Raw genomic sequence first — 26,321 nt, 5'->3', positions numbered from 1 at the left:
GTACCCCAACTTACCCCTCTCAAACACTCTGCACCCCTTCACATCCTTCTGTCACAGTCTGCAACCCTCATATGCCACTCACCCTGCAGCCCCCCCATGCCACCTCTTTTCTCATTACCAGTCATGTGTCTCAATCTCCTTCAGGAATCGATATCTTCTCTCCTACTTTCTGCCCGGCAATCCTGTGTCTCCTCCCACACAGTCACATGGGCGTGACATCATCGCTCGTCCTGTCAGGATGGATTCCGTCTTCTGTGCAGGAGCAATTCTAATCTGCCGCAGGTCAGAGAGCCCCTCTACTGACACCGGGCCCCCCTGACTCACAGGCCGGCCCCTACACAGCGCATCTCCTCTCTTACAGAGAGGAGCCGTCTCTGCAGAGCGGCTGCCAGACCCCTATAACCCTGCGGGCCTGGTCGCGGTGGCGACCTCTGCAATCGCGGTCGTTACGCCCCTGAGCAGGATTATAACTGTAGGACTAGGTGTTGTGTGCCAGGCAGCCTGGCTAATCTGTGTAACTGCCCCATTTGCAGTTTGTTGTCTATGCAGTGTATGCAGTAAACTGCCAGTCAGAGTTGGGGGTTATACACAGCTCAGTATTCTGACCAGTGATAGATCTACAGCAGGAAAAACGGGGATTCCATCAAAACTGCACCAAGGAGTCCAGTAAGTGAAACATCGCTGGAATAAAGGCCTCTGTATGTATATCATGCATCTCTGATTATATAGCAAAAATCTTTTGACAGATTCCCTTTTAATGGATAGGGTATGTGTTTTAAAATCTAAGAGACCCTCTTTAAGTAATCAAATTGGTTAATGAGTTGTAATGTTTCTGATATCATTGTTATTACAGGAACTGACTAAGCGAGAAGTTGAGTATATCTCTCTCTCCAGAGACACTACTGAATCTGATCTGAAGCAGAGGAGGGAGATACGAGCTGGAACTGCATTTTACATTGATCAGGCAAGTTATTAATGCAATTTGGTTTTATTGTCGGCAAAGGTTAACAGTGAAGAGGTGTATATTGGAGCAGTATGTTTTACAATAGTTTGTTTTTCAAGAGAGTATTTGCGGTCATTACAGTGCACTAGTCCTTCTCCCATTGGGTGCAGTTGCATTCTTTTGTAACATGAATATCTACTTGCGTGCCATCAGGGCATTCATTTAAAAAAATCTCTGTGCAATATGATCCACTATTGTTCTTCACAATATGGATCTGGTCAGTCACCACTCCCCCGTGCGATCTCGAAATCTCAGAAATCAGAGCTTTACCAAATTCTAAATGCAGACTTCTGACTTATTGGTGACGACTGCATGCTCCAGGCTCAGGAACAGGTATGATATTTAGGGTAACAGTGTAAACTGCTATTTTCATCTTTCAGCCTGTGGTAAAAAGATTAGTGATCATTACTGTTTCCAGTTTTGTATAAGTTTGCATGCCTTAAAGTGGCTGTCCCACAAACAAAGTTAATTTTCATAAAAGTATATCACAAAAGTGAGTACACTCCTCACATCTGTAACTATATATTTTACTGGGACAACACTGAAGAGATGACACTATGATACAATGTAAATTGATCAGTGTACAGCTTTTAGAACAGTGTAAATTTGGTCCGCCCTCTAAATTACTCACACATCCATTAAAAGGTGGTCCACTATTCAGTATTAGTGGCCACATCAATGCAGAGCTCATAGGGAAGGCTTTTCTCAAATTTGAGAAAAGCCTTCTCTATGAGCTTTACATCGATGTGGCCACAAATGCTGAGTAGTGATCCACCCCTTTAATGTCTAAACTGCTGGCAACAAAAGGTAGTATACTCCTAAATGAAAGTGGCCAAATTGGGCCAAAAATGTCAATATTTTGTGCAACCACTATTATTTTACAGCAGTGCCTTAATTCTCTTGAGCATTAAGTTCACTAGAGCTTCACAGAAGCCACTGGAATCTTCCTCCACTCCTCCATGATGATATCTTGGAGCTTGTACTCCTCATCCTTCCATTTCAGGATGCCCCATACATGCTTAATAAGCTTTAGGTCTGAAGATATGCTGGCCAGTTCAGCACGTCTACCTTCAGTTTCTTTAGCAAGGCAGTAGTCATCTTGGAGGTGTGTTTGGGGTTGTTATCATGTTGGAATAGTGTCCTGTGGCCCAGTTTATGAAGAGAGGGGATCATTCTCTACTTCAGTATGTTGCTGTGCATGTTGGTATTCATGGTGCCTTCAATGAACTTTAACTCTCCACATCCGGCAGCACTCATGCAGCCCCAAATCGTGACACTCCTACCACCATGCTTGACTATAGGCAAAATACACTTGTCTTTGTACTCCTCATCTGGTTGCCACCAAACACGCTTGACACTATCTGAACTAAATAAGTTTATTTTCATCTCATCAGGCCACAGTGCATTGTTCCAATAATCCATGTCCTTAATATGCTTGTGTTCAGCAAACTGTTTGCAGGCTTTCTTGTACACCATCTTTAGAAGAGGCATCCTCATGGGACAATAGACATGCTGATCAATTTGATGCAGTGTGCAGCGTATGGTTTAAAGACTGACAGTCTGACCATCCCCCCCATTTAACCTCTGCAGCAATGCTGGCAGCACTCATACGTCTATTTTGAAAACACAACTACTGGATATGATGTTGAGCATGTGCCCTCAACTTCTTTGGTGGACCATAGCGAGACATGTTCTGAGGAGGAACGTCTCTTGTTAAACCGCTGCATGGTCTTGGCCACAGTGCTGCAGCTCGGTTTCAGAGTCTTGGAAATTTTCTTATAGCCTCTGGCCGTCTTTATGTAGTGCAATAATTCTCTTTTACAGTTCTTCAGGGAATTCTTTATCATGAGGTGCCATATTGAACTTCCAATGACCAGTATGAGAGAGTGTGTGAGCGATAACACCAAATTTAACACACCTGCGCCTCATTCACACCTGAGACCTTGTAACACTAATGAGTCACATGACATTGGGGAAGGAAAATGGATAATTGAGCATAATTTGGCCATTTTCACTTAGGGGTGTACTCACTTTTTTGGCAGCAGTTTAGACATTAATGGCTGTGTATTGAGTTATTTAGAGGGCACCACATTTAGCTGTACACTTACTACTGTACATAGAATCAGTGTCATATCTTCAGTGTTGTCCCATGAAAAGATACAATAAAATATGTACAAAAATGTGAGGGATGTACTCACTTTTGTGATATACTGTATATCTTAGAATAAAAATAAGTTCCATAATTTAATTTGTTAAAAATGTTCCTGTGCTAAGATAATCTTCTAAATGTGTCCCTGCTGTGTACTGTGTAATGGCCGTGTCTGATCATACAATGGCTCCTGGGCCGGGGAGGAAACAACAGAAAGTATACTATACAGACATTTTAGCAGGGGATCATAGCTGATCCTTTTTGTGAGGTAAAACATTTATATCTTCGTTTTGTATACAAGTAAGAAAATGTCATACCACAAAGAAAAAAGCAGCTTCAATCTCGTGCTGTAGTGTCTCTAAACGCTCTTTTACTTCCTTTCTGGCAAAGGAGGTGTGGTGTGATCAGACCATGTCCCTGTACGGTCAGACACGGCTATTACACAGTACTTAGCAGATAACAGAGAACAATTGTAGAAAAAAGGGTTTAATATACCGCGCCAATGATCACAAATCTGGAAGTCGGATTGATGTGGCTTTATTGTAGCACAGGTAGACCTGTGCTACAATAAAGCCACATCAATCCGACTTCCAGATTTGTGATCATTGGCGCGGTATATTAAACCCTTTTTCCTACAATTGTTCTCTGTTATCAGCCGCCTGGGGTTGCCGCTGCCTGGATCCATTTGCAAATGCGATTACAGTTGTTGTGACTGTCACAACTAAAGTTGGTGAGTATAATTGCTCCCCTTGCCTATTGCCCTGTGCCTATAAGGGTAAGACCCTATTGCGCTTTATTCTCCACAGCTCTTCTTTACAGTACTTAGCAGAGGCACATATATAAGATTATTTCAGCATAGGGACATTTTAGTCTTTTTTTAATCACAACCAATTGTGATTCCAAGATCTATTAAATAAAATGCCCTTTATTCATGGGAAAACTCAATTTATACTGAAAGATGTCAACATTCTTAAAAATGCTCATTTCATAATTATCTTGTATAATCAGACTTCTGAAGAATGAACAATATGCCCATTCATCGGGTGAAATGAATACTGTGTTTCCCCGTAAATAAGAACTCCCCTGAAAATAAGACCTAGCAGGAGTTTTCAGGGATGTTTAAATATGCTTCACCACCACCACCACAGCTGCCACCCCACCACCGTGCGGAGCTGCCATCCCACCACCGTGCGGAGCTGCCGCCCAACCTACACCCCACCTACTGTCTCCTCGCCAAAATCCTATAGAATGTAAGCCCGCAAGGGCAGGGCCCTCTTCCCACTGTACTAGTCTGTCTATTGTAACTTATATATGTATTCTGTATGTAACCCCCTTCTCATGCACAGCACCATGGAATCAATGGTGCTCTATAAATAAATAATAATAATAATATAAGACATCCCCTGAAAATAAGACCTAGTCAAGGTCAATAATGAAGTGTCCATGCAGCGGTAAAAAAGTTAGATACTGCAGGGTACTTCAGACTGCCAGGACCCAACTACCACCATTTTTCCCCCCTAGAAAGACACGACACCGTTCTCTTATAAATTAAAATACTTTTATTTGAATTTTCCATTTTGGAGAGAGGCATGGAGAAAAAACCACTCTCATCTTTTGGCATAAAATTTGGTCGCAGCTTTAAACCAGGCATTAACTTGCCAACATCACGGGGTTCAGGTAAATGTACCGCCTTCCGGCCGTCCGGCGCGGGTATTTCACCACCACTTTTTCTACCCCTTCCGCTGCTGCGACTTAAACACAGAAAAACTCAATCAACTTGGAAAACAAAAAGGGAGGGAGGGTGGGAAACAGGTCCGGGTCCTGCAGCCGAGTGGCTGGAAGCTGGGCAGCACGGTGATATGTATCCAGGAGGCGGGGCTTAGGCCAGTCACACCACAGGAGGCGGGGGCGGCAGGTCAGTGTCTTTCTAGGGGGAGACCTCTATTTAAACATGCATAGGGGCCAGCAGTCAGGGGGCAGCATCTCAAGTTTCTGGCTGCAGTGCCCCTCAGACTGCCAGGACCCAACTACCACCATTTTTCCCCCCTAGAAAGACACGACACCGTTCTCTTATAAATTAAAATACTTTTATTTGAATTTTCCATTTTGGAGAGAGGCATGGAGAAAAAACCACTCTCATCTTTTGGCATAAAATTTGGTCGCAGCTTTAAACCAGGCATTAACTTGCCAACATCACGGGGTTCAGGTAAATGTACCGCCTTCCGGCCGTCCGGCGCGGGTATTTCACCACCACTTTTTCTACCCCTTCCGCCAAGGAGCAGCACCGCGCCAGCAAGCTGCGACCCCCCCCAAAAACTGAAATACCTGAGCCGTCCCAGGCATTTCCGAAACCACCGTATCCATAACATCATCATTTTGGGGTGTACCCATCCGAGCTTAAGGACAGCCAAATATTGCCTTCCAGCTGGCGGTGCCAGACCAACAACCTCTTTTTTTTTTTTTAAAAAAACACTTTATTAACAGCACAACTTGGGTAGGCCCTGATCGACCATGCGCCAGGAGAGATCCTTATCACATTCTTCCATAGCTCCAAGCCCCCTGGGCCAGAGGGTAACCTTCGACCGGATCGTAACACTCCGCACTAAAACAGGGAAACTTGTACCTCTCTGACCGGATAAGGGTAAGAGGCCTAGCTAGACGGCCTTGGACCAGCTACTTGAAGCCTATGTGTATCACCAAGTCGGTTGTAGAAAAGAGAGCTCACGCAATCTTGATCGCCTCTGATAGACCCACAGCTGAGCCAAGCTCCGGCAACCTTTCCAATTACTTTCACTGTAACAGGAACCAAGAACCGACCACCAAGGCGAAGAGGCGAAGATCCGCTCTCCTCGCAGACAACATACATGGAAGTAACCTCGGACCCAATCACTGGGCCGACTTGGATCTGAAAGGCAAAAACACTGTCAGAACAGGGAATTCTCGTAACCATCAAACACCTCGTCTCTCCAAGGTGGTACTGACAAAAACCCACAAAAAAATTTTTTTTTTTTTTTGGATAAACAAATCACAATCATGTCATTTTACATTAGCCCTGTACGCTGTTCTGAATCTCCTTACGTGTCGAATAAAACCCGATTTCAAAAAACCAACTCCGACCTGACGTCCCTCATAATGCATTTCCATTGTCGTTACCTGATCCACTGAAAACTGTGCTCATGTATGCTGGCTCCTGAAGCCTTGTAGCACCCCAACTCTGGGAGAGTACGTGCCGGGTACCACGGCTGGCAAACACCAAAATAACGAGTAACCGTCGCATTACCAACCAAAAACCAGCCCACAAAATGGAGGACCAACTACGTAACGCTAAAATGAAGGGCCGTCGTCATGGGTAAAAACTGGTCCCATACACCCGCTCGCCTAAGAGACATAAACGACAACGTCGGGACACCCGCCGAGTGAGGGAAAAAGATCCAAAATATCAATGTATAGATTTGCAATGGGGCGAACAATCCAAACCCCCACTTTTTTCTTTTTATTTTTTTTTTTTTTTTTTTTTTTTTTAAAAACAAAACAAACAATCTTCGGCTAAAAAAAAAAAGAATAGGCCTACTGTGCTCCACTCGCTTACCATAATCATCCAACCCTTCAATACCTTTCACCCCACAAGATCCTCATCGCTTCAATACCGTTCCGCAATTTAAAAATGGGAAGACCGACCTCGTAACAGTTTGCTTGCAACCGAAATTGGTGCACATTCGCTGAATACTGCAGGGCGTGTATTACTAGAGGGTGGCTTGTAAAATCGTCACGCACATCAACCACCAGAGCAACACCCGCTGAATAACGTACCATCGAACCGTCAGGTCAATGCAAAATGGAGGCCCGGATCATAGGCCTAACTTCACCGAGCACCCCACCATCTAGCTGAGAACTCCAACCTTGATCCTGCTGGTGGGTTGAGTTACCAAAATACCTGAGATTGGGATTGCAATAAGGTGCCCGATACAAACCCGGAACCCAGATGCCTGTTTTGCCTTCAACCCTGCGTTGACCCATAATCATTCCAAGCCACAAAAACCTAATCAGCCTGATTACTTATTCGAGGAAAGGGCTGTAGTTGGTTAAGGCTTTTACCCACCGGCATCGTCGGACCACTGGTCATTCTCCTATTTCCCAGTCCACCCCCCTTTTTGTGTAGCTGGAACCGAAATAGGGGGAAAGGCGCAATCAAAGTTAGGTTAATGGACCATGTCCCCCCGGGCCCAGCATAAGGAGCATTTTTTTTTTTTTTTTTTTTTTTTTTTATATAACTATATAAACACTTTGTATCGCAAATGATCCCAAACAGCTGGCCCTGCAACGCCGTAATACTCCATCTACAAATCTGTCTGTTCCTGCTCTTGAAACTATTATGGCATGGCACGGTGGCTCAATGGCTAGCTGCAGCCCTGGGGACCTGGGCCCAAATCCCGCCAAGGACACCATCCGCAAGGAGCCTGTACGTTCTCCCCGTGACTGCGTGGGTCTACTCCGGGCACTCTAGCCTCCTCCCACACCCCCATAAACATACAGATAGGGAATCCAGACCGTAAGCCCCGATGGGGCAGCGTCCCCAATCCATGCAACGCACACAAAAACTAAAAGTGAAGTTATACCTTTTAGAATATGTATGTGGAAGTAATTGTCCAGAAAATATTAGCGGGCATAATTATTCTGCGAATAGCTAACATTGCCGGTTTTCCCATCTCACTTGTTTATTTTCGGTTCTTACGGTAAGGAAAACCAATTAAAACATACGTAATTAACCAAAGAGGGAAAATCTAGTACAAAAAGGATGAAAATTACTTCACTACAAAAAAGAAGCAGTTTTAGAAAAACAATCAAACCATGCAAATGTACAGAGATATACTTCTCACATTTCGATAAAACTAACTGTGGCCAATATCGATCCCTTCTTTCAATTACAGCATGACATTAGGGGTAAAACAGGGGGGTTAGATCCCGTGATCCCATAATATTGTCACTAATCAATAAATCACTTGAAGGGTCAGTTAACCGGTGGCAACAAGATTATTACAAGGAATGGAGGCCGCCTGTATTAAACTAAGGTTGAAAAATTAAGATATGTTTAATTTTTGAAAGACGTCTCAGAGGATATCTCATTTGTACCTCTTCCGACAGGCCTACAAGCTGCCGTAACCCTCAGTCTGATACAGCGCCGCACAATCGGCTCTGCCCTCATCTACTGTATCCTCACCTATCCCTTGTAGACTGTGAGCCCTCGCGGGCAGGGTCCTCTCTCCTCCTGTACCAGACCGTGCCTTGTATGGTTTATGATTATTATACTGGTACCTATTATGTAAAAACCCCTTTCGCATGCAAAGCGCCATGAATTATATGGCGCATAATAAATAATAATAATTTGTATAAATACCCGTGTGGTCAATATAAATAAACTGCCACCAAACTTAATCCTCCGAAATAGGGAAGGCTTCTTTACAGTTAGAGCAGGTAGATTGTGGAATGCTGTCTACAAGGGGTAGGAATGCTAGATACCATCACAGCTTTTAACAGAAAACGGGGGAAGGCGATTCCCTCAGCACCAATAACATTGTTTGTTATAAATAACTTAGTGACAACATGTAGAGCTGGGCGGGAAGCCTGTTACCTGTGACATCACATTATCCTCCCTAGGGGCACTTATCCCACCCCGCACTCCCCATCAGGGTACTCACCTGGTGATTCAGGAAATGACAAGACGACTGGATCTAGATCTACCCACGTAACGCCTGCTACGACGACGCTCACACCTATCCAAGGGTTAAGATGACAGACTCCGGACATGGTGGCTACCCATGCCAAAGCTTGCTACCGTGACCCCTGCACATGACCGTACAACGCGATGGTCGGCACCGCACCCACCGCCGCCATAACATGCTGAAATCCACTGTGTGACAACGGGGCTGTTAACAGTCACCATTGTCATAATGTCAAATGGAGTGTGTTTTGGCCTGGGAGGGGGCTTGGTGTAGGTGTGGTATCAGCAGGAGGGAAAACACGCCACCTGCTGACTGTTGCTTCTTGCCCCTGTTCACTACCAGCCCCCCTCAATTTGAACATTGAAGTCCTAACAGAATCCCTTAACCCGCCCGCTCACTGGGAGACCCACATGGTCCCTGGTTCATTCCCAGGCTAGCCCCCTTGGCATTCCCGGGGCATACAAACGGAGGGGAGGGGAAGTTCAGTGTGTGTGGGATGGGATGATTTGAACTCTTGCAGGTTAGTGCCTGCATACTACATTCCCCCCTACCGTGCCTCCAACCTGCGCTGTGACAGGGACTGCACTGAGTCTGCACTTCAATTAGGCTGTGTGCCTAATTCATGCGTCCTGCGTCCCCTGCACAGTCTATGGAGACTGTGCAGAGGCCGTACGCACGTTGCATAGTAGAACGCAGCGATTCAGCTGTTGCCCGAATCGCTGTGTTCTAAGAAGTGACATGTCACTTCCGTGCGCTTTGCCGGCAGCTCCTGCTCTGTCTATGGCAGGAGCTGCAGGCTGAGCGCACGTTCTCTACCGGCACCATGCGCCTCAGAACGGAGCTTTTCAGCTGCGCTCTGAGGCACACCTTTTAGGTGCCGTGCAGAGCGCACACAGCCCTACCCAGCTCTTCCTCGGCACTGGCGACGGTGTCTGGTCGGCGGTGGCTGGGCGGCGGGTGGGCGGGGTCAATGACAAAGAGCGCGAAGCGCTCTTTTTCAAACTTAATGGCGGCTCAAGCTGACCGGCGGGCGGGTAGTTCCCTCAGAACGCCGCTCGCCGGCGCACGTAGCTTGAGCCTCAGCAGGGAGGGAGCCGCTCACAGCAAACAGCGCCGTGAGCAGAACGCTTTTCTCCATGCTGATTTTAGGGGAGGAGGGAGGGGGTGGGGTGAGGGGGGGGGGGTGAGGGTGTTAAATAATGGCGAGCACAAGCGGACCAGCGGGCGGGTAGTTCCCTTAGAACGCCGCGCTCACCGGTCACACATCGCTTGTGCCTCAGCAGAGAGGGAGCCGCTCACAGCTAACAGTGCTGTGAGCTGAAACGCTTACCTCCCTGCTGATAGTTCTCTTACCGCCTCCAGGAGCGGGTCTCTGTGTCCGGCTGCCCAAACAGGTCCGGGTCCTGCAGCCGAGAGGCTGGAAGCTGGGCAGCACGGTGATATGTATCCAGGAGGCGGGGCTTAGGCCAGTCACACCACAGGAGGCGGGGGCGGCAGGTCAGTGTCTTTCTAGGGGGAGACCTCTATTTAAACATGCATAGGGGCCAGCAGTCAGGGGGCAGCATCTCAAGTTTCTGGCTGCAGTGCCCCTCATTATAGACAGTCCCAAAAGACAGAAGAAAGAGGACCCCGCAGTCATAGTCACAAGACATCGACCGGGGAGCAGAGGAACCCATCAAGGTCCTGCGGCGGAACACACACACACACACACACACACACACACACATCAGATCACTTAAACACACACATGAGAACACATACAATCATACTACAGATCGCATCTACACACTCACCACATCCAGCGATATCGCTTGCTTCTCGGCAGCATAAGGACCTGCGACGTTGTTCACCGTGCGTTGAGCTTCCAAGACCTGCAGGATCATCACATGGCCGGAAGCACGTGGTATCACTGGATGTGCGTGTGCGCGCAATTGTACCAGTATATGCGATTTCGTGAGTGTGCGTTCTGATGTGTGAGTGAGCGTTCTGATGTGTGAGTGTGCGTTCTGATGTGTGACTGTGTGTTCTGATGTGTGTGTCGGCCAGACGCAAGGGAGCATAGCTGCTGGGAGATCACAGGGAGGAATGATGTGGAATCTGATGTGTGTGTGTGTGTGTGTGTGTGTGTGTGTATATGAGTGTGTGTGTGTGTGTGTGTCTATATGAGTTTGTGTGATGTGATCTATGTGAGTGTCAGCCAGATGCAGGGAGGCGTGCAGCACAACTGCTGGGAGATGACAGGGAGATCTGGGAGCCACACAGACGCCGGGGCTGGTAAGTATGACGATCCTGGGAAAGGGGGGGTCTGCTTTTTGAGGGGGGTAAACTTACCCCAACCATGTCTCCTCGAGAATATGACACCCCCTGAAAATAAGACCTAATGCTTTTTTCAGGGCAAAAAAAATATAAGACAGTGTCTTATTTTCGGGGAAACAGGGTAGCACAAGAAAAAAAAATCCTTGTTCTCGGTGGTGCATGGTAAACTGTAAACAGGACTCTCACTGTGGAGAACTGTGGCAGCCTATATACACTGAGCAATCTAACAGATCACTTAAGCTGGGTTCACACACAACGATGACGACGTCGCTGTTACGTCACCATTTCCTGTAACGTAACAGCGACCTTAGATGATTGCTAGTAAGCTGTCAAACATGTAATTTTAAGCAGCGACGGAGCAGCGATCATAGCGACCTCGACGGTCGTTGTGCGGTGTCACACGCGTCGCTATGCGACGACTCAGACCTTGATAGAGGCGTGGTGTTTACCCCTAGACATGTTTTGCGTTGCTTCTTTTCACGCCCCTCTGTTCCGATTGGTGGTCGCTACAGCGCCTTTGTGTTGCCTTTTTTCACGCCCCTCTATTCCGATTGGTGATCACTACAGCGGTGCCTGATTGGGTGACCGTGCCAAACAAAGGAAGACGCAGTAGTGCTTTCATTCATTCTATTTCATTTCATTCAGATCCACAAAGAACGACACACTAGCGACACCAGACAGAGAATCTACTACGTGGAACAAAGAATGGAACTTAAAGAATGAAATCACTGTAACGCCTTCGGCAAGGTACCCAATCGGAACGCTGTTGTAACCACCAATCGGAGTCGTAGGGGCATTGCAAAATACACCGCAAAAACACGCCCTTGTCCTGCCTTCAGTCCTACGTCACTGTCTTCAGCGTCGTCGCGACCGTCGCTGCTGCGGTGTCAAACACAAGGATGCTGAGCTTATCATCATGGTGCAGCGGGATAGCAGCGATAAAAAAATGACCTGGAATATTCAGGAGCGAGCAGCGATTTCGCAGCAGGGGTCTGATCATTGTTATGTGTCACACACAGCGACGTCGCTGTTGAGGTCGTTGCTCCGTCACAGAAAATGGCGACTTAGCAGCGATGTCGTTGTCGTCGTCGCTGTGTGTGTGTCACTGTTTGCTTTGCTCTAACTGTGTAAACAGGCTTTTAAACAACCACTAATTGGAAAAAGTGCACTGATTGGTGGTCATATCGTGCCACTAGTCGGTCCTAATGCTTTGCTATAAGTGTGTAAGGGGTTGTTATGGCATGGAACAAAAGTCTGCAATCACATAAACTGCTGAATCGTGACAGCATGTGTGCACACGATTCCCCGGTGCAGGTGATCAAGTGACCACATGTGTGTGATTTGATTCAGTAATATATCTAATAGACTCATCTGGTTTCTCTCAATTGACTTCCATCGTGAGAAGCTGAACAAGTCCAGTTGTCATGTGACCGCAAGATTGTAGGTCATGTGATAGCCTGCGCTCTCTAGGAATATCGGGGAATCTTAGAACGTGCGCACTGCACACTGTCCATATTCGGCAGTCTTTCGTCAGAGTGAATGCAGACTTTGGTCCCAAGCCTGGACTTCTGCTTATTTTTTGGAGACAGTTTGATAGTTTACTACGCTAGCCATGTTTGTTGCACAGAACACACGGGAAGCAGAGAGACTGACTTGGGAGAATGTATAGGGAGTATACATATATATATTATATGATATGTTAAATATTTTCAGAAAATATGTGCAAAGAAAACCGTCAACAGTCCACATAATATATGGGAACGCTTGTGTCATACACTTTTGCCATGATAACGTTTTCACATTCCAGGGCACAAATGGGAAAGTCAGATAGTTGGAAAGAATTTTGAAAAATATAGTCATGTTGGAAATTAATTTCTTTTCTGGGATGAGCACCAATTGGAAATTGTATTTTCCAGGGTGGAGAAGTCAGATCTTCCATCTTCATTGTGACTTGCTATATATGACAGATTTCTCAATATTGATTTCATGTGGCCTCCAAGAGGTTGATTTTTCTAGTCGGAGACATGTTGTATGTGTAAACATTGTGTATTCCAATTGCCTTATCTTGCAGAGGTACTTAAAGGGAACCTGTCACCAGTTTTTTCACTATTAAACTAAAAGTGTCACCTCTTGCAGCAGCTCCTGGACTGCATTCTATGAAGGTGCACCTTGACCCTGACTCCCCTTGCAGACCCCAAAAATAACTTTATAAAACATGACCGTTAGGTATTCTAATTACCTGTATGGCTCAGATGAGCGTGCTCATTTTCTCCTCCTGTCCCCCCTCCTGCCGCTGTTCGCCGTCCTCCTTTCTTGATTCACGTGATGACGCCTCCATCATCATCCTCGTTGCTCTTTCAAATCTCGCGCATGTGCAGCCATGTCCGCTTGCGCAGGCGCAGTTCACTCTGCCATATTGCAGGCAGAGCAGAAAACATAACTGCCCCCGTGCACGCCGGTAAGCTAAATGCGCAGCAACTACCCCTGGGGAAAAGCCCTGCTCACGGAGGGTTCCACCATCTACGCTGCCCCATCCATGATCCCCAGCGGGAACCCGCAGCGGCGGCCCTACCATCCCTGGCCGCAAACCGCAAGTGGCGTAGTCGGATTTTATTTTTATTTTCATTTAAAACTGTTCGGTGCCCCCGGGTCCAGGCCCCCTCGAGCCACAGACCGCCCGGATCCGAGCAGCTTGGCTGCTCCGGGGCGCGACACCAAGAACTATCCCAGGTCGACATACGCACAGACTGTGGTTCCGTGTCCCATGGAGTGGGACTGGTTAAAGACTTGTTGCATACTATTGTTATCGTACGTGACTTTCCATTGTTCTGGGATTTGTGGGCTAAAGCTGTAGCACCCAGTAGTCCAGTATGCCACCAGGAACCGGTTATGGTAACGTGATACAAACTGTGAATTTCATTACACTGTACTGGCTAGAAAGGAGGATGTAGAAGCAACCCCTGGAGGGGGTAGATGAAGGGTTAACGTGGAGGCGCAGCGCAATGAAGCAGTCCAGACAGAGTGCAGTTTGATTGTCTTTACTTACTGGCTTCACGCCCTGGGAACGTACTGGATCTCAGGTGCGCCCGTTTTCTTGATGGCTGTGCCAGCCAATCTGGTGCCACTCTCCACCTTTGCACTCTGCTGTATGTGGGTCCTCCCTGGCGTGGAGCACTTGGAGGTCCTCCTGGTGTCTGGGTCCTACCGCAAACAGCTTGGACTATTTAAGGGAATTTCTCCCTGTCCCCTCTTTGCTGCTGATGCCTCAGACGTTAGTGGTGGCAGATGAGTCCTGAAAACCCATCCGCCTGGCAGAGTTAACAGATGGCTTGAAGTACTGGTCTGTTCTGGGTTCTGCACCCCATGCATGCAAAGTACTGTGAGACCTGGAAGTCCACCCCACAGGATCCCTTGATATCCTTGAAGCTTGCTCTGCTACTTTTCTCCTCTGAGTGGCTGATCTTTCTACTCAGGTCTTTGCGGATTCTTTGCTACTTTCAATGTGTCTCAAGAGTCTGTTGTCTGTCTTGACACCTTTCTTTTTTACTCCTCTCCTCAACTCACAACTTTTTCCTCTTTCACTTCTTTTCTCCGACTCACTAGCCACACTCCCCAGGACACTTTCTCCTCCTCCAGATCTGGTCTCTTCCTCCCCAGTTGGATGCATTTTATCTAACAGTTCCCAGCTCTGTCATCTGGCTAAGTGAGTCTCCCAGCCGGATACAGCGAGTGTAAATATCCTGGTGTGCTAGTGTGTGTGTAGTGACTGGCACAGTTGTGTAGGACCCGAGCTGTTACCTTGTTGTTACCTTCTTTTTTGTGACACCTGGTTACCGCAGGGGTGTCACATTGGCGTCGCCATGAATATATCTTTCCCTCACCCCATCCCCAGGAACTTGCACATGTAGGAGTGTGGCCATTACTATGGTCACCAAACTCCCTGAGTCCAGGAGTCACAGTCACACTGTTCACCGTCGCCGCCTGACAGAAAGGGGACTTCAAACTCCCTTGATTGCTCAGAGAGTTCTCCACAGGCAAATATCTTTTCACAAGGTCACCTGCATTTGTGGGGATATCCCTGGACAAACCAGCTTTGGACAATTTTCGGTAGTGTATGGATAAATTGGTCTACTACCGCTCTCTGCCCATTGTTCTGGAGGCAGTTTCTCTTTACCTGCCACCCACTCAAAGATAGTCATGAAAGCTTCAATGTCATCCTTCAGAGTTCCCTCACTTTGGCTGGTAGGAGGTGCCGTCTCCCTGGCCTGAACAGTTTCTAAGAGAGACATCTGCTGGTAATGCTGCTGTATCTCCGGAGTCAGTTGTTTAAAAAGCTCCTCATTACAGTTTCCATACAGCAATCTCCTGTGCTTTTTGGGCTTTCTGCCCGCATTCTCCACCAGTAGTAGGGATTTATGCTGTCAGGTAGGCATGATGTAGCGTTCACAGAGATAATGAGGTTTGGTCAAAGGTGCAGATTTGTTAATTTTTTTTAAAACTTTCAAGGATTCAGCAACCAAAACAGCCCCTTCTGGGCCCAAAGGTATAACCGCATATTAATAGTTAATTTGGCAGGCACATATATGTCCGTGCGGGCTCACCTAAACAGGTAACACACTGTTTTCCTGGAGCAAACATTCCATTAACGAGAGGTACAGTCATACCAGTCTCACTGTCCCCTTCAGCCAGAGCTCCTGTAGCACCAAACAGATGCCTTCCCATTTTGGTGTAATAACATTCTTCTTACAGTAATACTTCAGTGTGAATAATGAGCTTTAAATTGGTTGCTTATTTTCAATTATTTCATTTTTTTACATTACGTTTTTGTCCCTTAAATTTGAATATTGTGTCTGCATTTGGACAGTCAGACAGCTGGAAAAGAATCTATTTAAAAATAAATTGCCTAGTAATGCCCCCTTTATCTGCTCAAAGGGCCAAGAAGCTAATTACAAAAAATGGAATTGGAGACGGCTAATTACAAAGAAGCATTGGAACGAGATTGTAATTTGTGTACACGTGAATGACGGCGTATTTTATATACCACAGGATTAACTCATTCAGCACTTGACTAGTCTTTATGCTTTTATTAATTTATCCGTCTGACGGAAGTGTGAAGGCTGCAGCCCATCAATTTCCACTGATAGGCTGCAGCACTCATGTGACAGTGTCCCAGCCGGGGAACACATCGCTCAGACTATAGAAGTGCCAGTCTATAAATTACAGATGCTATTTTTTTGCTGTTTTTTTTTTTTTTTAAATTAGGTGCTTTGGTTAGCGACGGTCACAGCTGGACTTTCATGTGTGTCCGTAGGTAACCTGAGTGACGCCACAAGGTGAATCCCATTCATGCCAGCGAAAAATGGGGATTTCCTGCAGATGCATCGGCATGAATGTCACTGGGGTTCCCCGCACCTAGGCCTTGGCGGGCTTTAACCGCGGGACTTTGCTGGAGGGAAGTCCGGTCTGTGAGGCAATCCATAGTTCAGTAAGCCCGGGTCTTCATGGTGATGACCCAAGGTTACTATGGCAGCGATTGGCCCCCGTGATCACTTTCCAGGGACCCGATCGCCAGTGAGAGGTGAGAGATCTCTCTCCCTGCCTTTTGACCGATGCAGTTGCACTGATTGCAGCATTCAGGGGGTTAAATTGCCGGGAGTGGCACGAGCACTGCTCCGGGCAGTGAGACTTGAGTCACGGCTGTAACATCACCTGGAGACCCGGCAGCAAGTTAGCAATTAGTTGTCAGAGTCAGTGATCAGTTAAGGGTGCTTTACAAGCTGCGACATCGCTAGTGATCTCGTTAGCGATGTGGCATGCCAGATCGCAGATAAGATATGCTGAGATCGCACATAGGTCATTTTTGTAGCGCCGGTCACATGTGCGATCTCTGTTGCAATGTGTAAAGCACCCTTTAGAGTCAGTGATCAATTAGTCAGTGATCAGTTAGAGTAAGCGCTCAGTTGTCAGAGTCAGCTCTTAGTTGTCATAGACAGTTGTCAAACAGAATATTTCTGATGTTTGACATTGAAATATGATCATGTCCTAAAATGGACACTGTACCCGTGATCACTTTCCAGGGACCCTATCGCTAGGGAGAGGTAAGAGATCCCTCTCCCTGCCTTCTGACTGTTACGATTGCACTAATTATAGCATTCAGGAGGTTAAATTGCCGGGAGCGTCGCGAGCACCGTTTTGGGCAATGAGAGCTGAGTCCTGGCTGTAACATCAGCTGGAGACCCAGCATCAATCACGGGGTTACAGCACCTGAACCCCTGCGATTGCCAAAACAAAAAAAAAGCACAAAAAGGCATGAAATAAAGCATGTGAAAAAGCATGAAAAAACCCCACAAAAGCATTAAAAAAAACGCATACAAAAGCATGACCAAAAAAGCACATTTTTCAGCAGCTTTTTTCCTGCCAAGACATGCTTTTTTGTGCTGAAAAAAAGCACTGTGGGCACGTGTGCCTGGATGCAGTTTTTCAATATTTGAGGTGTAATTAGGAGTATGTCTGAGGTTATTTGACTCAAGATATCACAGGGACTTTTAGGCAATTATCATCTCATATAAAAGAAAATAAATGACATCTTTTTGTGTTTACTTATGCTTTCCAGTGTAATATTTTCATTATGGACCTGCCCCTGTGATGCCTACAGTAAGACAAGTGCGGGTGAACCACGCATTTCACTCATTACAGTGGAAAGAATTAAATTATCTTACACGGACTCCGGCAGCATAAATTGACATACTATTCTCAAATGCAGCTTTTATCAGATTATGCTAAAGATAATTTTTCCAGTTTATATATTAGATTTCTTATATTCCCATACACTATACTGGCACAGTAAAACCTACATTTGCAAAAAATCCACTGCACTTTCTCTACCTAGATTCATGCCCTTATGCTGCTCATAAACCTTCATATACCGGTAATTACATTTGCATATAATGAGTACTTTTCTCATTATCTTGCTATGGAAGCAGCTTGTGCTCCAGAGCTGGTCTCACACTGTATCTGTTTTTATCATGATCATGGATGAAAAGTACCAATACAAGTCTATGGGTCCGTGAAAACCATGGCCAGCACACGGATGGCATCAGTGTGTAATCTGCAGGTTGTATAGACCATGTTTTTCGTTTTATAAGACCCACTGGATTATAAAACGCAACTCAAATTTAGAGAAAGAAAAATGGTAAAAAAAAAAACAAACCAATTTTGGTGAAGATGGAGTCTGTCTTATAATTCAGTTGTATCTTACCAGGGGTGTGGGGAGCAGTAGTGGTGGTAGAGCGGGATCACAGGGAGGCAGGGGCGGTGGTGGAGTTGGTGGGGCAGGTGTCTTTGCTATGCTGAGGGCGCTCTGAGGCTGGAGCCATCCTCGGTGATTGTAGGTAACAAAATGTCTGCAGTGCGGGTTTCAAAGAAATGGCGCATGGAGTCAACGCGTGCGCAGGTTGATCTCTCAGTTTAATGAGGAGCCGAGATCTCATCTGCACACGCACCACTTCCGGGTACCATTTTCCTTAAGTCCGCTGCTGGAATTCCAATGAGCTGGAGGTAGCGCATGCGCAGATAAGCTCTTGGCTCGTCAAGAGTTGAAACTGCACGCGTGCTGACTCCGGGTGCCATGTGCCATTTCTTTGAAGCATGCACCAGCGACATATTCTTTAATCACTGAGGATGGCTCCTGCATCTCCAGGACACCCGTAGCATCGCTCTACTCCTGCCACCTCCATCTGTCCCTGCTCCAGCGCACTCCCTTACTCGCCCATATGCTACAACCGGATTCTAAGACGCACCTCCCTATTTTCCTCCCAAACTTTTGGGTGAGTTTTATAATCCGAAAAATACGGTAATTCACATTATCATGCACAGGAGAGGCTTTGTAATTGATAGATTTATTTTTCCATATATGAAGATCACTGATGAAACACTAGTGGTAAAAAACTGATACTGAACAAATACTGATGGAGTTAGGATCCAAAACATTGATGACATTTTTTTTGTGTTCTTGAAAAGACACGGACAACTCAATGAAGCCTAGTTTGCTGAAATCAGGGTCTCTTCTTCTACATCATGCTGCTTTTATGTATGGTAGCTAAAATTTGGTGACAAACTCCAAAAGAAACTAGTGAAGATCATTTGCAAAATGACTCAAAGTTTATGTAAAATAAATCAGGTAATGATTTCTATTACTCTGTTGGTGTTTGAAGGTGAACACTTGTGTATAAGTTTTTATTTGCACAGTGTACAATACAAGTAAAACCCTGGTGTTTTCTCTGCCCTCCATAGTGTCCTTGTATTTTTTACAATTTTCCTCCAGTTTGTACTGTGCATGTGCTACTGCACAGTAGAAACTAGAATGTATGGGCTCCTGCTAGGTGTGACGTCATATCTGTCACCTGTTTTCAGTGTCACTTCCGGTCTGTTGAAACAAAGCGCCATTCAACGGCATGGCTGGGACTCAGGAGAGATGTGACACTTGCTCGCCATCTTTAGCCATTGTTAACTGCATCAGTGAGAAGCTGCAGGGGATAAAGGATAAAGGGTAGTGGGATTTTGAGGCGGTCTATACTGCTGTGAATATGCCTGTGGTGGGCTTTTAGGGTGGTCTGTAATGCTAGGGAAATGCCTGTGTTGGGATTTGGTTGACTATGATACAGGGGGGTGCCTTTAGTGGGCTTTGTGAGGTCTATAATGTTGGGGGATGCCTGTGGTGGGTTTTGACGGGAGTTCAATTCTGAGGGCATGTCTGTGGTGGGAGTTTTAAGTTTGACACCCCTGATCTATTCTGAGGCTCTGTTGCCACTGTTGAGCAATAACACTTCAGAGTTTTCTATATAATTAATAAATTACTAAAGATAATGGTCTAATATAAAAACTTGATTTTAATAAAATGTAATTTTGTTATGATCTGGCCCATGTAAATCATCTTTTTGTTATGTTTTATTTACCTTGTATAGGTGAAAGATAAAAATCTTAGTTGTTGATTGCTAAGTTTTTTTTATTTAGTGATAATTTTCATAAAATCCTTTTAGTGCACTGTAAAGATTGTCCACTTTATGTAAAGTTACTTGTAAATGAGAAGAGGATATACAAGTGTATGTAATGTGCCAATTACAATGCTTTAGTATATTATGTCTGATGGTGGGCTCTCTAATCACGCGGAAAACATTTTCTTTTCCATTTCAACATGTTTAGTAAGTTGTGAATGTACAGATGGTAAGTAGGTGTATTGGGATATGGCTAAGTAAATATTTTCTAATTAGCTAGATGCAAATCATGTTCTGTGCTGCTTCAGTGTGATCATCCTGACTCACTGGAAAGTAATCCCGCAGTATGCTCTGCCGTCGTAAAGACATTAAATGACAATTGACCTTTTAGTTTTCCATGGTCTTAATTGCTTGTTTGATTTATTTTTTTACTGTAGCATGGTTTATCTATAAATTGGGAAAAAAATAAACGTGTGTGTGTGTGTGTGTGTGTGTGTGTGTGTGTGTGTGTCTGTATACGCATATAGACTGGAGATCAATATTAGAGAACAATGTATGGTCACTTGCTTTTTCAGAAATAATGTAATCTACATTGATCAACATTTGAAGGTTTTTTGTAAGGGGTGCACCATGCAACTAGAACAGTGTTTTACAAAAGTTCCAAAGTTTATCATCATTTAACCTTTTTTTGCCCAAAACGTGATGATTATAATTAGAGAACAACAATGACTGTAGCACAGAGGAAGATTATAACTAAATTTTCTGAAGATAACAACAGTCAACAATCAGTAGGGAGTGTACAGGCCTTTGCTTTGAATGCCTTCAGCACATCTGCGGCCTCAGGACATCATTAGTCTCTCACACTGCTCTGGTGTGATTTTGGACCACTCTTCTTCCAGTCCCCTCCACAGTTCTTTGACTGTTGTGGGTTTCTTGGCCATAACTTTGTCACCAAGGATTTTCCAGACGTTTTCTATTAGGTTTAGATCAGGTAATTCATAGTTTCAATTTTTTCTGTTTCAAGGAACTGCTTTACCTGTTTTGCTGTGTGACAGGGGCGTAGTGGTGGTGTGCAGGTAGATTGCACTCTCTAGTGATCATGTGCAGGCAGACTGTGTGCTATTGTGGTTGTGTGCCAGCACATTGTGCTATAGTGGTCGTGTGCAGGTAGACTGCATGGTAGAGTAGTCATTTTTAGGTAGACTGCATGCTAATAATGGTCATGTGCAAGTAGATTACACTCTATAGTGGTCGTGTGTCGATAGATTGCGTGCTATAGTGGTCTTATGCAGGTAGACTGCACACTTAGTAGTCATGTGCAGGAAGATTGTGCACTATAGTAGTCATGTGCAGGTAGATTAAATGCTATAGTGGTCTTATGCAGGTAGACTTCACACTTAGTAGTCATGTGCAGGTAGATTGCGCGCTATAGTGTCATGTGCAGGTACATTGCGCGCTATCGTGGTCATGTGCAGGTAGATTGTATGTTATAGTGTCATGTGCAGATAGACTGCGCTCTATAGTGGCACTTCGTAATCTTCATTTAGTGTCTATAGATTCTGTAACTCTGCTACTTTTTTTATTGTTTTAGTCATTACCTATTGGCTACAAATTTTCTTTGTTTTAACATTTTTACTTATTTTTAGTGTGCTGTTCGTGCTGCCACAGAGGGAAGAATTCTGGTTTTGGAAGGATTGGAAAAGGCAGAAAGGAATGTCTTACCAGTTTTGAACAATTTGCTGGAGAACAGGGAGATGCAGCTGGAAGATGGACGGTTTCTTATGTCTTCTGAACGTTATGATAAACTACTGGAGGTAAATACCAACTAAATTTATTTTAATTTACTCACAACTTAAATTCATTGTTTTGGGTTTTTTTATTTATTTATTTTTTTGTTATCCTGAAGAGACCAATATTAATGGAAAAGTGCAGATAAAATTATCTTCTTTAAAAAGTCATAGATACATGTAAAACTTGGTGACTTTCGGACTGAAGACAGCCCTCGTTCTGACTAATAGGCCTCATAATTAGAAATGGGCAAACTCGTTTGGGTTCAGTGGGTCCTGCCAGACTAAAAAAAAAAGTGTCCGATTTGGGACTGGACTTGACCCGAATTTAAAGCCTGGGACACCTAGCCTTTATATATATATATATATATATATATATATATATATATATATATATATATATATATATATATATATATATATATAATGGGGTCCCGACCTTAAAGGGAATCCGTCAGCAGGTTTATGCTATGCAAGCAGAGGACAGCATGCTGTAAGTGTTAAAAAACAAAAGGCAAGTGTGCTTCCTTTGTCAGTGTGTGTGCTATTGTTTACTGCAGGGTTTATTACCCTGAGATTATGATTACAGGGCTAGCAACTTTCATGCAGGGCAGTCCCACATGCCCCCTGCTGTGACTAACACCTTAAAGTCAAAGCACAATCTCTATTCATAGCCTGATATGGGTGGGGAGGCTCAGTCTGCCCTGCTGTGTTTCTGAATCTAAAGTCTTTCATGGTTTCAGAACAGCTTCAGCCAGTAAACTATTAGATACACCATTGGATTCAGAATCTTCTTGCCTACATTATGTTGCTGTCAGATGAGGTAGAAAAACCTGCTGACGTATTCCCTTTAAGTGCTATAAAATAATGGTAGTAAGGGCTAGGGGGCTGCAAAATGAAGCAAAACAGGGATTGAAGTAGGACAATTATTCTTACCGAGCTTCCTGCATGGCTGTCTCGCTGCTTCCGGAACCACTCATTAAATGTTATGAATATTCACTGCTTCCCCCCCCACCCTCTGTGACAGAATCTGTGATTGGTTGCAGTCAGACTGCACCCTCATCCTCTGTGCTGGCGTCTATGATTGTTTGTCCTCACGCTAGCTGTCTTGGTCTCTGAAGTGGAGTGTAAAAATAAATAAATAGTCTGGGACTCATAGACCAAATATATCATATCACAATACAACCGTCGCCTCGCCTGTGTCTGTTGGGTCTGTGGGAGGGAGGAGTAGACCCGGACTCCCCAACAGCCCTGGGAATAGCCGGAATCCTGTATCAAGTAAGAAAGCTACTGGCGTACCACTGGTTAGATCCTCTACCACCAACATTACTGGAGCTTAAAAACAAATTGAATAACGTCTTAAGATTGGAAAGGGGAGTTTATTTAAAAAGAAAAACATTGAGAAAGTTTTACAACATTTGGCAGCCATGGATAGAGTTGCCGGGTCTTCCCTCCAATGCATTGGTTCGGGATGCAATGCTGGACCGGTTACTGTTGTGCCTGCAGTGATGGAATGTGTGAGGAAGGAAATTAAAACTAGTCTTTTCTGTGGCGAAGTGGACTTTGAATGACGAGGTGGGAGAGGACTGGAAGGGTCTGATTGATGACTGCACGGAGAGGGAGGGGCGGGCGAGTATAGCAATATGATGTGGATCGACACCGCTGATGGAGGAGGCTTTTCTGTTAGTCTGAGGCATTATTGCATAATTTAAGTTCTGTTTATGTGTGGAGCCACATGGTTTGTAGGCTCAATTTACAGAATATAACTATGATTTGAGAACCTTATTACTGTTTATACATATATACAGAGAAAGAACCTGATTTATATACAATATGTGCTTATTTGATGTTTACTGTTATCAGTCATATGAGAAACGAAATATTCTCTGTATTGACTCCTAATTATTTAATAAAAAAAGATCTGATTTAAAAAAAAAAAAAAATAGTTGGAAAAAATGGCGTAGGGTCCCCCGTATTTTGATACCCAGCGCAGATAAAGCAGTCCTGCTTTAATCACCCGTTTTGCTTCCTTTTTCCCTTTTTTTTAAATGTATTTTTATCTGGGCGGCTGAGCCCAAACAGTAACACGGACTTTGCTGAAAAGTCCGTGTTCAGGGTCCATGCACGAACACATCAAGGATTCCTAATTCGAATGAGCGAACCTGAGGTTAGCGATTCGGGTTTGGAAATAGACTACAAAAAAAGCAAAGTTCGGGTTCGAAGCTCAAGTGAGTTACGAGTGCAAACCACTCAAGCTAGCAGCGCTGTGCTTGGGTATGATTAATGCTCAGCTTTGTGCAAGCCATGTGCATTATTTGAATGGCTCGAATGTGGGGTAAAATTAGCGTGATCAGATGTAGTGTGTACACACACACACACAATTTTTTTAAAAAAAAATGTCTGCCCACCCTCCCCTGGAAGTGCTCTGCAGTGCTTATGGCTGGCAGCACATTACTGGTAACACAAAGGTTCTAGAAAAATCCAGCAAAATCTGAGCTTCCAAATCCAAATGTTCCCCTTCCATTCTGAGCCCCACATTGTGCCTAAACCTCAGTTAGCGTCCACATGTTTAGCATTGTTGTAATGAGGAGAGCCCACTTAATTTACTAGGTGCTCGCTTCCAGAAGCACAAGCTGGGCTCAATGCATGGGCACTACAATGTACTAGGCACGACAAGGGCTTATTTCCAATTTTTAATTCTGCAACATTTTCTGCGTTTGACACCATGGGTGTCTTCCAAAGACTAAATCGTCACTACATGTGTAGCTAAATTGCCAGAAGGTTGTAATTTCTAAAATGTGGTCAATTGAGGGGGTTCCTATTGTTCTGACTCTTAAGGGCTCTGCAAAGAGAATCCACAAACTATTCTAGGAAAATTTGTGCTCCAAAAATCAAATGGCGCTCATTCTCTCCCAAGCCCTGTAGTGCAGCCAAACAGTACTGTACAGTCATATTTGGGGTATTGCCATGTGTAGGAGAAATTGTGTAACACCACCCAATAGCATAACATTTTATGACACACCTGTGGTGTCAGTATGCTCACTGAATCCCTAGATGAATTCATAATGGGGTGTAGTTTGTAAAATATGGTAACTTGAGGGGGGTTTCTGCTATTTTGGCACCTTTGGGCTCTGCCAATGTGACATGGCACCCACAAAATATTTCAACTAAATCTAACAATTATGAAGCTCCTTTCCTTCTTTACTTTGCATTGTGCCTCAAAAATAGCTTTCGGCCACATATGGGATATTACTGTACTCATGTGAAATTGCCCAACACATTGTGTTGTCGATTTTCTCCTGCCTTGTGAAAATGAAAAATGTGGCGGTAAAGCAACATTTTTATAGTTAAAAATGTATATTTTAATTTTCACGGCTCATTGTTATAAAATTCTATGAAGCACCTGGGGGTTCAAATTCCTCCCCAAACATCTAGATAAATTCCTTGAGGGCTCTAGTTTCCAAAATGGGGTCACTTGTGGGGGAGCTCCACTGTTTAGGTACGTGAGGGGCACTCCAAACGTGACATGTCGTCTGCTAATGATTTCAGCGAATTTTGCATTCAAAATGTCAAATGGCGCTCCTTCCCTTCTGAGCCCTGTCGTGCAACCAAACAGTAGATTTCCACCACATATGGGGTATCGATGTACTCAGGAGAAATTGCACAACAAATTGTACAATGAATTTTCCTTTGTTACCCTTATGAGTAACATTTTTGTGGGAAAAAGTAACATTTTTAGTTTTTTTCTGTCATCTAGGCCTCTCAAAATTACTTAAAGGGAACCTGTCATCAGAAATTTGGCTTGAAATCTAAAAGTTTCCCCCTCTGCAGCTCGTGGGCTGCATTCTAGCAAGGTTCCTGTACTTTTTGTGGCCCCTTTTAAACCAAATTAAATACTTTATAAACTTGTACCTTTTGCTATGTAAATTTTGTAAATCGTCCATGGGGGCGGGCTCTCTGGTGACAGTTGCTGTTCCTCCAGCAGATTTACGCCGCCCCCCAACGCTGAATTTCATATCTCAGGACGCCGCCCCTGGGCGCCTGTGGTCCCGCGCATGCGCTGTGCGACTGTAGCGGTACTGTGCACTGTGTGCACGTGTGACCGCTGGTGACGTTTTGCGCAGGCACGAGGTTATGGGCGGCGCTGTGAGTGTCATCAGTAAGTGCCGCCCATAACCTCGTGACCGCACTTTCCCCTCTTCCTCCAGCGTTCTGCGCAAGCGCTTGCTGGCCAGATGATTCGACGTCACCTCTTTCCCATCTTGCCCTGCTGCAGGGTAAGATGGGAAGGAGGTGACGTCGGGTCATTTGGCCAGCGAGCGCTTGCGCAGATCGCTGGAGGCAGTGGGGGAA

General features: G+C 45.0%; 1 protein-coding gene across 2 annotated transcripts in view; it reads left to right on the top strand.

Moving 5' to 3' along the window:
- Positions 1–26,321, top strand: part of VWA8 (von Willebrand factor A domain containing 8) — a 532,124-nt gene that overhangs the window by 93,232 nt on the left and 412,571 nt on the right. For both annotated transcript variants that reach the window (XM_075336856.1, XM_075336857.1), the window contains exons 5-6: positions 854–964; positions 21,828–21,995. In XM_075336856.1, the coding sequence (XP_075192971.1) occupies positions 854–964; positions 21,828–21,995 (279 nt within the window). The remainder of the gene's footprint in view (positions 1–853; positions 965–21,827; positions 21,996–26,321) is intronic.

This window comes from Anomaloglossus baeobatrachus, chromosome 2, assembly GCF_048569485.1.
Source record: "Anomaloglossus baeobatrachus isolate aAnoBae1 chromosome 2, aAnoBae1.hap1, whole genome shotgun sequence".
Classification (NCBI taxonomy): Eukaryota; Metazoa; Chordata; class Amphibia; order Anura; family Aromobatidae; genus Anomaloglossus; species Anomaloglossus baeobatrachus.
The sequence above is the reverse complement of the archived record's forward strand: the minus strand, read 5'-3'. Positions and strand labels throughout refer to the sequence as shown.